Source organism: Gambusia affinis, linkage group LG13, assembly GCF_019740435.1.
Source record: "Gambusia affinis linkage group LG13, SWU_Gaff_1.0, whole genome shotgun sequence".
In the NCBI taxonomy this organism is placed as follows: Eukaryota; Metazoa; Chordata; class Actinopteri; order Cyprinodontiformes; family Poeciliidae; genus Gambusia; species Gambusia affinis.
The window spans coordinates 12,107,014-12,119,027 of record NC_057880.1 but is presented as its reverse complement, the minus strand read 5'-3'; the positions used below and the strand labels follow the sequence as shown (position 1 = coordinate 12,119,027).

Below are 12,014 nucleotides of genomic sequence, written 5' to 3'. Positions count from 1 at the left end.
TGTTGCAACTTATCAGTGTCACCACATACACAAACAAAACACCCTTGTATCTGAGTTCAGTGGCTGATTAGATTTGCTCAGTCCTTGATGGTAAAAATTTAAATAAAATGTACATTTTAAAGAAAATATACACATAACCTCTGCGTTTTGGTCTTTTTTTTAAGATAAAAATGAGCTCATTGTTAGGCTGCCTGACCAAACATTTTTGTTCAGTCCCCACACTCCCCATTATCAAGCACACCAGGCTGCTGTTTTCTCTGAAAATATCACTCTGCTCTACCTCATCAAAACCAAGTGTCAGGCACATAGCAATAATTGGATGCACATAATGTCACTGGAGACAAATTTGGATTTGTTGCTTTTAAATACCAGCAAGACACTTTTCCACCATGTCAATTGGACTTTTCACAGTATATATTAAATGTCTTCGAGTAGGTAATGGGCAGGTATATTACTCACGGCTCTAGGCCACCTTGGCACAGGCTTGGTATTTATTAAAAGGGAATTAGAGCACTTAAAGCAACATTGTCATTTGACCTCTTTTCTAAATATTATGTTGATAAATTTTTATTTCTTTTCCACTTTGTTACTGCATTCTGCTTTTCTATTACAGGCCACTGATAAGGACACAGGGAACTTCAGTGCCATGGCATACCGCCTAATTATACCTCCCACAGCAGAGGGTCAGAACAGCTTTGTCATTGAGGCCTACACTGGAATCATTAAGTCAGCCATCATGTTTCGAAATATGCGAAGGTCCTACTTCAAGTTTGAAGTCATTGCCACCGATAACTATGGGAAAGGTTTCAGCAGCAGTGCTGAAGTGGTGGTGAGTAATCTGTTCTTAGGTTTTTTGCAGTCTACACAGTGAGTGTGTACACATTACTAAGCACAACTTTCAAGGTGATTATGTACTCCCAGTTGTTGACTAACATGTCACCCGTATAGTAGCAGCCTATTGATTTATTCTAAGAGCAGCTTTCAGAACAAACCGATGCATAAATTGTCAGATTTTTTTTTCCTCATAATTCCTGTATGATGTATAACATTTGCTTTAAACAGCTGATTTGCTTGCCTGATATTTTATATGGGCTTTTGATTAAATACTACTTAACTTCCCTATGTTATAAATAACTTGAGTCAAACTCAGATCAGAAACCTTTCATATCTTTATAGGTAGAATCTCAGAAAATGATATATTGCTATCATTGATGCTGTTTTTAATCACACTGTAGATTACCAGAAATCACAGAACTTTCAGTCATAAATTATGCAGAACACAAGCAATTCTTATCGAATATCAACCCTATTCAGTTTGTATTAAACAATCTTATAGACTTGTTCTACTTGAGGCATCAAAAAATGTGCACTTGAAAACAAAACATTAGAAGGCATCTCAGATTTTATCAGGTAAAAGGGTGTTTGTTTCTCAGTCGTGAGATCTGAAAACTCCCTGTAAAACTTATTTTCAAAAGGCACATCAATATGCCTGAGAAAGTCCACAACTGGTTGCAAAAACAAATACACACAGTTTTACACAAAAAGAAAACATAACTACACATACCTTATTTTTACAAGAACACAAACACACAATCCATGCACTCACATGAAAACATGTGTAGCTCAAAACCTTCAGAATTAGTTTGAAGACTTTGACTTTGAGCCATGATCTTAAAAAAAAAAAACAAAAAAAAACTATATAGTTATTGTGCTTAATTTTGGAATTGCACCATATGATTACATTGACATTTACAGTTTATTTTGGCTTGATATATAGAATAATGTTTTACTTGTGCTTCTAAAGAGTAGTGGCAAAATATGTTATTCACAACAATCATTAAAAAGATTCTTAAGAACAGGTGCTGGTTATATGTAAAGGTAAAATTGGTTTACCTTCGTTGAAGCTGCTCTGTTAGTTTTACTGCTAACTTGTTAAAGGACTTAAAATGCTTATGTAGTGACTTTATAGTTTAGTCTACTTCATCATTCACAGAGGGCAAAAGCTCTCAATGTGTGGCCTTGGCCACTAGCTGATAATCTAATTCAAGTTCTTTGTTTCAGTACAGAAATTATCTAAAAATTATATGTGCATCCGCCTTGCTCTATGTTTGCCTTTTATTGAAATAATTTGCCCAAGTACCCACTGTTTCTTTTCTGCTGTTCCCCAAATATGTTTTTTTTTTTTTTGTTTTTTTTTTTGCCCTTACTCTGGGGAGGCTGGGGAATGAAATATGTCTGGCTAACAGGTCTCTAATGAGACAGAAGGAGGGTCTGGGACATTGCTTGAATATGAGAGAGAGCGGCGAGTGCATAAGCATGGCACTCGTTAATTTTCAAGGGGAAACCTAATATTCCAAGAGCCACATGGGAGATTTGGCTTCAGAGCACAGAGGCCATTTCCTATGCACTTAACTGTGGCATCAGAATTATAGACCTGCTAGGTTTGCCGCATGGCACCAATACAAGGAGGCAATTACAGGGTCTGACTTGCTGCATCAAAAGAATCATTTAAATGAGTCGGCCAAACTCACAGTGGGGCATATGAATAACACGCCTAATCACAATTTATCTTGATTTCCTGTGGTCTTTTTAACTCATGGTCCCATTTTTTTTCTGTCCCACCACCACCTCCCTCCTCTGTGCTCCACTCACTTTCTCAGGTTTCAGTAGTCAACGCATTAGACATGCAGGTTGTTGTCTCTTCTGTTCCTCCCTACTTAGTAGAAGAGAAGAAGGAGGAGCTCATTAGGTAAGACATGAGTCATCTTCAAATTACATAATTACCTTATGCAATATTAAACATATACATGTACATCTATGAATACGGTCAGGTGAGGTCTAATTGAGCTGCAAAATAGTACAATTTCTTGACCTGTATTATTTTTCACTCACTCCATGTTTCATTAATTTGTGAAGTCTTCAGTTGCACAATTCAAAATTAGAAACCCATAAATGTATGACACACAGTAGTGTATTTCCAGCCTGTATTTCTGTTTTCTTTATTATTGTGATTTATAAGCTAAAGAATACCCCAAATTCAGTCCCTCTAAAACATTACCTCACCAATACATAAACAAATATCTTTTGAAAACTCACTTGTCCACCTTACAGACAGTGAGTCTCTTTAAAGAGGGTTAGCCCATTTATAAAGAAGATAACTGTTCAGATTTCTGCCTTTGTTAATATTGATAGAGTTGAAGTTTATGCAACTGGGAGAACACATTCCCAGTTGCTTTTCAGTTCTTTTAAGAGCCATCAAACAGAGTTATTGTAGTTATTGTAGTTGAAGAAAAAGCCTATAAACAATGTCAGAAAGTTGATGAAACCCAACAGTGCAAATTCTACTAGATTTACATTTCCAACCAAAATCATCTTTACATTTGTCTAAAATAACAATTTTTTTAATAGGTAGGTCTGTTCATTAAATTGAAAATAGTTTTTGGTTTTAGCATTCTGGAGCGTCATGTGCAGGACCAGATTCCCGGTGCCAAGGTGATCGTTGAGTCTATTGGGCCACGTCGTTATGGCGATGGCTATGAGCTGGAGGACTACACTAAGTCAGATCTAATGGTTTACGCCATCGATCCACTAACAAACAGAGCCATTTCACGGCAGGAGCTCTTCAAGTAAGTGGGTGAAATTTGTCACAAGATTTTGAGTAAACCATTTTGTGTATACTAAAGTCCAAATGTTGTTTGTGTAAATGCAACCTCAGGAATGTTGGGTTTTTGGCTTAAACATAAATGTGTTTTGCCTGTATCCTCCATTGACCTTTGTCTTTTTTTTTTTTTTTAACAACAAAAATTTCCTTTCCAGGCTCCTCTAAGCACTTTCTTTACAGGGATTTCCCTCCATTATCTCTTTCTTGTTTCTTCATTCTTGATTATCCTGCAGGTGTACAATGTCTATCAATATTGGAAGTCACTGTGTGTCGGTGAAGAGGGTCGAGTGAGTTCAAAGTAATATTAACTGAGTCTAGTGAAGAGTCATTCCCAATCTGTTGAACAACCTATCATTCCAGTACCTCAAAAGCTCTTAAAGGAGCTCAGAGCTGGAAAAACATACCAGCATTGAGGACTGTGTTGCTAAGAGAGTGTCCTAAAATACATAAAAGACAATCATTATTATTTCCTTAGGCAGTAAATGTTTAAACTAATTGGAATAATAAGATGAGCCAAGTGCATTGTTTGATGACCAAGATTAATTGTAATCTATGTAGAATTGAATGGACATTACATTTATTGTAAAATATCTTGAGATGAAATTTGTTGTTAAATGGTGCTGTAAATAAATTGAGTATATTTGAATTTGTGCTATTTTATCCTTTCTGCACTTACAACAGTGAGCTCCTTCTATATATGTGTGCTATAGCTTTTGATGTTTAGCTTTGTACATATTTTTTTTTTAGCTCTAAAGAAATTCTCATAGAAAAAGAACTAAGGAGGGTGTCAAATTATGTCTCTGTCTTCTAATCTTTGAAACCTAATGGCTTACTTATACTTTCAGGAGAAAGTAGAAGGAACATCGTGTAAATGTGTGTGTGAATGACTGAATGTAGTGTGAACTGCTTTGGGGTCCTCCAGATTTGATAAAATGCGATACATATACAGGCCATTTACCTTTTACCATTCGACTAGACTCTAGTCGAATGGTAAAAGGTGTGTCTAATTGCTAGACACACCTTTGAACTGTAAATAGTGGCCCATTTCATGAATGATTCAGCTTTTTAATATCATTCACCTTTTTCAGTAAAATCATAGTTTAAGTGTGATGACTGATCAAATATCACATTTTTCTTATTCTTCTTATTTTTATGATTGTGTCTTACAGGCAACAAAACCCCAAATATCAGTCTCAAAAATAGAATATTACATAAGATAATTGAAAAGGGTATATTTTAAAGTGAGGTATGATGTAAAATTGACTGTTTTGACTTCATATCATGTTATGATTTTATTCCTTCATCATAAAGTTCTCTTTTATTCTTTAATGCATGTTTAAGAAATATTGAATCTCCCATAGCAACCACTCAGAGGTGCATAAATACTTGTTCTCACCTACTTTCCAATAGGACTAGTTCCAGGTCCTGCTGGTACAGGAATTCAGGTTCTGGTAATCCAGGAATGGTTAAATAAATGTATTGATAATAATAGAAATGTGTAAGATGATGATCAACTTGTCCGCCGGATCTGCTATCTGGTAAAACTATGTGAAACAAACAAGCAGGTGAGTAGTGTAGACAACAAACCTGGAATATTGCAAGAGCAGAAAGAAAACCTTTACTTGGTAGAGATGGTTTCCTGGGCACTCCTCCTTAGAGATTGCTTGGAGAAAAATCTGAGGCTATAATCAGGTTTCAGGTACATGGAACAGGTTTCAGTGCCAGAATCAGTGTCACTCACAGTACAGATGAGGAGCCTGAAAACAGACTTTCAGAATAATAATAAAAAAAGTAAATATAAGACAGGAATGCCTGAAGGCTTTGACTTGGAAGAGGACAGACAATATTGCACGGAGTGACTGAGGAGCAGGTGTTTAAATAGACATCTGCACGGGAAAGAGCAATGAACTAATCAGCAGCAGTGGGACAAGCAGTGAAGCAGTACAAAACATGGCAGAGAACAGAAAAATCATGACAGATACAGGGCTGTGTTGACTGTAGACTTCAGAAAACACCAGCAGATGATGTAGCATCCCAAAACATCACTGATAGTTAAAGTTTCACACTGGACTTCATAGAATGTGGATTCTGTGCCTTTCCAATATTCCTCCACAACTTGGGACCTTGATTTTTTAATGAATACAAACTTATATTTTCATCTGAAAACAGACTATTTACCTCACAAATTTCTCAAATTCTGGAAAGGATTTTGCTTGACAGATTATCCTCACTGTGTCTTTTCCTACCCCACTCAGCTTTCTAACATGCTTGGATACAGCATCCTGTGAATGAAGTATAGTTCTTTTGCAATCTTGTGACTTTCCTTCCTCGCCAAGGGTACCAATGCCCTTTTTCTGGACATGTCACATCAGCTGTCTTCCCCGTGAATGTGTAACCAACGGACCCAGACTAAAAGACCACTTAGAGGCTCAGAAAATCTTTGCAGGTGCTTCAAGCCAATTAGGTGATCAGGATTGTGACACCTTGAGTTCCAATATTTAACTTTTTCAGTGACTTAATAAAACCTTAGTTAAGATTGTCAGAATCTTTGTCACTAAGAGTTTCAGTGACTAATCTTTCATTCTAAGGTTTAAAGTGTTTTGGAATTTGACAATATAATGTATTCATCTTATATAATCTTATACAATATAATGTACTCATCACACAGCAGTTACACATGAAACAGTTTTTTTAGTTACCTGCATAACTCATTTTGATCATTCTATTGCTATCCATGTATGAACAGAACTTTGCAGGTGCTTCAAGCCAATTAGGTGATCAGGATTGTGACACCTTGAGTTCCAATATTTAACTTTTTCAGTGACTTAATAAATCATTAAATCAAATCAAAAATCAAAATAAAATTTGCTTTTTTGGCATTTACCAAACAATGGTGGTGAAGCCAATAAAAAGAGATTGTAGCTAGTTTTAATACATTAGTGCTGCTTTATAAGCAGCACTAATGTATTAACCTATACCCATATAGGTTCAAAATGAAAAGCTATTTATGCATGCAACACGTGTCTGACAGTGCTGAGGGGTAATTGCATGTTATATGGCTGTGACTTTGTCACAGAAGGAGAAAGACTGTGTTGTTAGCGAGTGTTGTACAGTCTGTCCCTGATCCACCTTGAATGCAACACTCACAACCATTTCAGCTCTCTAGAGGATTGATTGCCACAGACCAGTTAATGACCTTCATTTAGACTTATTTATCCACCTATGTAAAGAGAAAAATGACAGTAATTGGACGTGGCACCATGTGTGCTTCTTTGTGATGGAGGATGTTTGAAAGCTATTATGTTTTTGCTTTTTTAATAACATAATATTTCTACTACAATATAGATGCTAATTTGGCTACATGTGCGTTAATGAAACTGAAGTGGTGATTATAACCATGGATGTTAAATTTTGCTCATGTAAATATCTTAATATTTTAGTCTGATCAAATTCGCAGTTAACTTTTATGTTGGCATCATAATATTAAATGTCAGTGTTACTGACATTAAAATTTGAAGAAAAAAAAAACATTTTTCTCAAAATCCAAGGATTTTGAGTGTTAATTTCTAAAGGTGCATCAGTCATAATCATTTGCTTAATTTACAATTTCAACTTTTTTAGAAAACTTTGATCTTCTAATATCAATTTTGACCACTCTCTATTTCTCTGTAACAACTGTATGTACTGTGTCTTGTGTGGCTCAGTGGTAGATCAGATGTTCTACCAGTGGTAGTCTGGAGCTCAATGGGTTTGATTCCTTTACTTTATGTCTTCCCTTTTCTTTCTACCTTTGTTCCTGTCAAGCTACTAATCAGTAAATGGTCATTATCATTTATTTTAAGACCAGAGACAATGTGCAGGATTAGAGGGTTGCAGTAAAACATGGTTTAACTAACTTAATATAAAGTCAGACGGATTGCAAATCTTACTCTTTTTTTTTTTCCTTTTAAACTTGATTACTGTAAAAATCCTTTTCTGTGGCTATTTTCTAGAACCTGCAGACTCTTCTCTTAGATCAAAGATTTCCAGAGGCTGCCAACATCTCCAGTACATTGTGTTTCAAAACAAACGTGCTGAAATCTCAAAAGATAAAATAGAACTCCTTTACTGTTAGACATCTTCCTGTGATGAGTGAGATCAGGCCTAGATCCCTTCAATCTTTCTACAGCCTGACAAAACATCTCTAAGAGAGGCTCAAAGTTATATAATGGAGGGTTCCTTCTTGAATCCAATAAGTCTGGGTATGAAACAACCAGAAATGCCAAATTCAAACATGGTGAAAGAGTGAAATGTCCAGCACCCGCTGGTCTAGCTCTGTATAGTAACAGCCTAATTTAACACCTGGCATGTCTCCATAACAAACACAACTTCTTTTACAAAAGCATCTCTTCTCCTTCCTCTGAGTTATGACATATCACCAATATTGACCGTAATGACTTCCTCACTTTAAAGGCTGCTGCCAGTAAAGCTTGGTAGTGTTTAGCTATTGTGTTCATTGATTGGAAGAAGATTTTACTTTTAAGTTTCTGACCAGTGGATTACTATGGTTATCTCTGACATTCTCTAGGTTTTGTTTTTTTTTCCAAGCAGCAAACTAAGACTGATAAGTCTTATTTTTTTCATAATTGCTTCACTATTAATATTGTGCATAATTTGGTTGCATTACCTGTGATAGGCTGACCATCTGTCTGGGGTGTAACCCATCTCTCGCTCAAGAACTGCTGGAGAGGGGCACCTGCCCACCTGAAACTCCGCAAGGATAATCTTGTATAGACAATAAATAGATGGATAATTGTATTCCTTTTACAAAATGATTGTAAAAAAAAAAAGCAACTACCTACCTTTTTTGGATCTTGTGTGGAACCCTTATCAAAACAAATTTAACACTTTCTTCAAAGAACTATTCTTTCATATAACTTGACTTTTCCCCATTAATTAAAAGAATTATTGTGTGGTCAGTCTGCTATGTACTGACATCGGCCAACTTGAAATTTTAAAAGTGGGTTTAAAACCAAATGTGTAAGTGTAAGTTTCTTATGTTAACTGTGTGAAAGCAAAGAAATAAACAGATGTGTTCGTGTATAGACTTGAATACACAAAGAAATGCTGTTTATTTGGTTGAGTACAATAAATAATCTCTTTTTTCCCGTCATGATTTCTCTGTTTCCAGGTTTCTTGACGGCAATGTCTTGGAGATCAATAAAGAGGTCCAGCCACATGTGGGCGAGGGTGGCCGCATCCTTGAGATCCGCTCACCAGACATTGTGGCCAGTGTGAAGAAGGCCGCTCAAGCTGTGGGCTACACAGAGGGAGCGCTTCTGGCCCTGGCCATCATCATCATCCTCTGCTGCATTCCTGCCATCCTCATCGTCATGGTCACCTACAAACAGTTAGTGCCTATTCGTCAACCACAATTCTCGATTTTGTGAAATTAATAGGCAAACTTTTAGCAATCTTTTTTAAGGAATTTCACAAGGAAATTTGTAACAGTTAAGGCTGTTAACTATCTTGGGAGATGCCTTGTGTAGACAAGTCAGATATTTATAATTGATGTTTCAATGGGTTTTTAACATCCTATACCCTGTAGGCTGTTGAGGGAAAGCCAGGAAAAAAACACAAACAATTTCACTGAAAAGAGTACTTGTGAAGTGTTGATGATAAAGGGGAAGCACTTCCCGCTTCAATGCCACCTCTAGCTCTCTTGCGTTCTCTCTCTGATTATGTATCTTTCATCAGACATGCTGACTGCGCACTCTGCTGGGCTAATCGCCTGCTCATGCTCTGTGAAAGCTGATTAATTAGCACTCATTTGCGACAAACATCTACAGCCAATTGTTATTGTCACAGCGCGTCTTTGGTCTACTTAATCAACTCTACCCGACGCACACGTACAATGGGCATTGCACCCCTTATTTTCCAGGCTGTGCTGCAATATGCAAGAGTTTGCTGCATTGTTTTAATTTGTTTTATTTTGAAACGGCATCCACATTGGTGCAGTAGACGTGCTGTAATTTTTTGCAAGAGCGACATTCCTTCTCTCTGTAGAAGTTGATTTGCTTCAAAAGGTTATGTGTGGCAAATGTTTATCAGTGGCAGATGGGTGGATTGGTTGTCCACATCCAAATGAATGCACCGCACACATCCGAAAGCTGTTGATGGCGACATTAGAGATGAAATGCAAACTGTCATGGCAGATGGCACTTTGTAGGTGATGACATTACAATGTAATTTTCTCATTGATGTTTGTCAACATAATTTGATGCTGCATAAATCTGGAAATCACTATAATACTTACAACATCAATTTGCTTACTCGTGCGGAATAATTGAATTTTGTTTTTAATAAGCAATATGAAGCATACAAGATTCACTTTGCAAATGAGCATTAGCTGGGAGCCCTGAAGTCAACCAAGCAGGGCTAATGGCTTACATCAATTTGGGTCTATTTTTTTTTTTTTTCTTTAATTGTCTTTATTGCTTTTTTAAAAAAAATTTAAAACCTACTTAACATGTTAGAAACACCTTTGAAAACTTTACCCACATAGGTTCAACGTGATTTTATTTGTGATTCAAAAGCATATAATTCCATCTAACTTGTCTTTCTGTCTAACTCATCTCTTTTGCTCTGCTTCTTGGAAACTTTCATCAGATTCAAAGAGTAAGTAATATTTTTTTTATTTCATTGTTAAGTGTGTTATAGAAATTTAGGTTTCTTCTTTCTCCATTCTTCATTTTTTTAAGCCAGACCAAATATTGCAACTGTGTCACGTAAAAAAAACAGAAACGTTTGCCCATTAATGCCACCTTTCTGTAATGTTGCTGACATGACGACATGAAGCAACACTGACTCAACTTGTGGATCACAGGCTGGATGGGTAATTTGGCAGAACAGTTTTTCTCATGCAGAAAATCCGACAAAATTCAAATGAAAAATGAACCCAAAGCCAACACACGTGATCGTTCTGTCGGAAATAGTTGAGCTGACATATCATTTATGCTTAACTGCGTGTACCATAACGTTTCTCTCTTTCGTTCTTTTAAAATAAAAAATTGCTTCTAAAAAGAACACACAGCAGTCATGAATATGGAGGGGATTTTTCACCCAAAAGGTCCAGGAAGAGGTTTATCATCACTGCTTCTTTATGATTTAAAGCAATCTAGCATTATATCTATTGTTGTGTTCTCAGACAGAAAGTTCCACTTAGAAATATTTTTCTTGTGACTAAATAAATGCCCTGGAAAATAGTGAAAGGGCTGTCGAACCTATTTAGGTTCAACATAGAAATTTATCTGAAAGCGTGAGAAAATAGAAACGGTGTAGTTTCTGGGAAAACAAATAGAAAGTTAAAATCATATGAGGGAAAAAAAAACAACTATGGTACTGTGGTATTTTTCCAGATATAAGTGAAGAAAATATGCACTCATTCTTCTCAATATATGCTTGTGTTAGTGTGTTTCCTAAAATTCCATGCAAAAAACTTTAATTTCAAAGCAAGCTTTGCATTGACTTAAAAGAAAATATTTAGTTATCACACTAGGCATTCCAGAAATCTCTCTTAATACAACCATAGGCCTTTAAAACCTGTCAATAACATGCATTATTGCTGAAGGGGATTATGGCAGCTGAGCAACGAACAGGACCCCAATGGGTATATTGAGGTTTCTCTAACATCACTGATTCACCAAAAAACCCCATTTGATTTATAAAATATTTTTGTGTTTTAATTGTTCCAGGTTGTGTCTTTCTGTTTTGCATTGCAATGTGAATTGCTTATCATTTTTTATGTGGATGTTAACACTTTCCGCAGGCGGCAAGCAGAGTGTGCCAAAACTGCCAGGATCCAGATGGCTTTGCCACCGGGAGGGAAAACAGCTCCAGCCGCTGCACCTACTGCTAACCTCTACGAGGAGCTGGGCGACAGCAGCATGTGAGTTATGTCCCTTTGGTGTCTGTCACTTGTCCCACACATCCCACTAACTACAGTGATGTGCAGGTACTTTATCTAGTTGTGCAGATTTTCTTCCACTGAGGTGTGGCTCAGGGGTGTTGCTCTGAAATGAATGCTTCGGCTGTTGTCCTGGCTTTTTTCTTCCTGCTTTATGCAACTACTATTTCAGATTATAAGTATTAGTGCATCCTTCTAAATAATGCTGCTGGTAATTCTAGATGTTAACCTGAGAAGTACTGCTGCTGCCCATAACATAATAGTAGATGCCTCTTTGCATCACTGAACCCCTGTGCTGTTTGTCTTCTTATCCAAGTTCTATACTTGACATAGAACATTTCCAGCACCGTATGCCACAGAACATCTGGTGGTAAAACAAAATAGCTTATGTATGTATTTCTAATATGA

The 12,014-nt window shown here is 36.6% G+C and overlaps 1 protein-coding gene across 6 annotated transcripts in view; it reads left to right on the top strand.

The window, feature by feature from the left end:
- pcdh15a (protocadherin-related 15a) overlaps positions 1 to 12,014 on the top strand; it is a 175,008-nt gene that overhangs the window by 147,937 nt on the left and 15,057 nt on the right. For 5 of the 6 annotated variants that reach the window (XM_044137334.1, XM_044137336.1, XM_044137338.1 and 2 more), the window contains 6 exons: positions 614 to 829; positions 2,661 to 2,749; positions 3,450 to 3,626; positions 8,832 to 9,050; positions 10,310 to 10,318; positions 11,469 to 11,588. In XM_044137334.1, coding sequence (XP_043993269.1) covers positions 614 to 829; positions 2,661 to 2,749; positions 3,450 to 3,626; positions 8,832 to 9,050; positions 10,310 to 10,318; positions 11,469 to 11,588 — 830 coding nt within the window. The remainder of the gene's footprint in view (positions 1 to 613; positions 830 to 2,660; positions 2,750 to 3,449; positions 3,627 to 8,831; positions 9,051 to 10,309; positions 10,319 to 11,468; positions 11,589 to 12,014) is intronic. The other variant, XM_044137335.1, reaches the window with a different exon arrangement.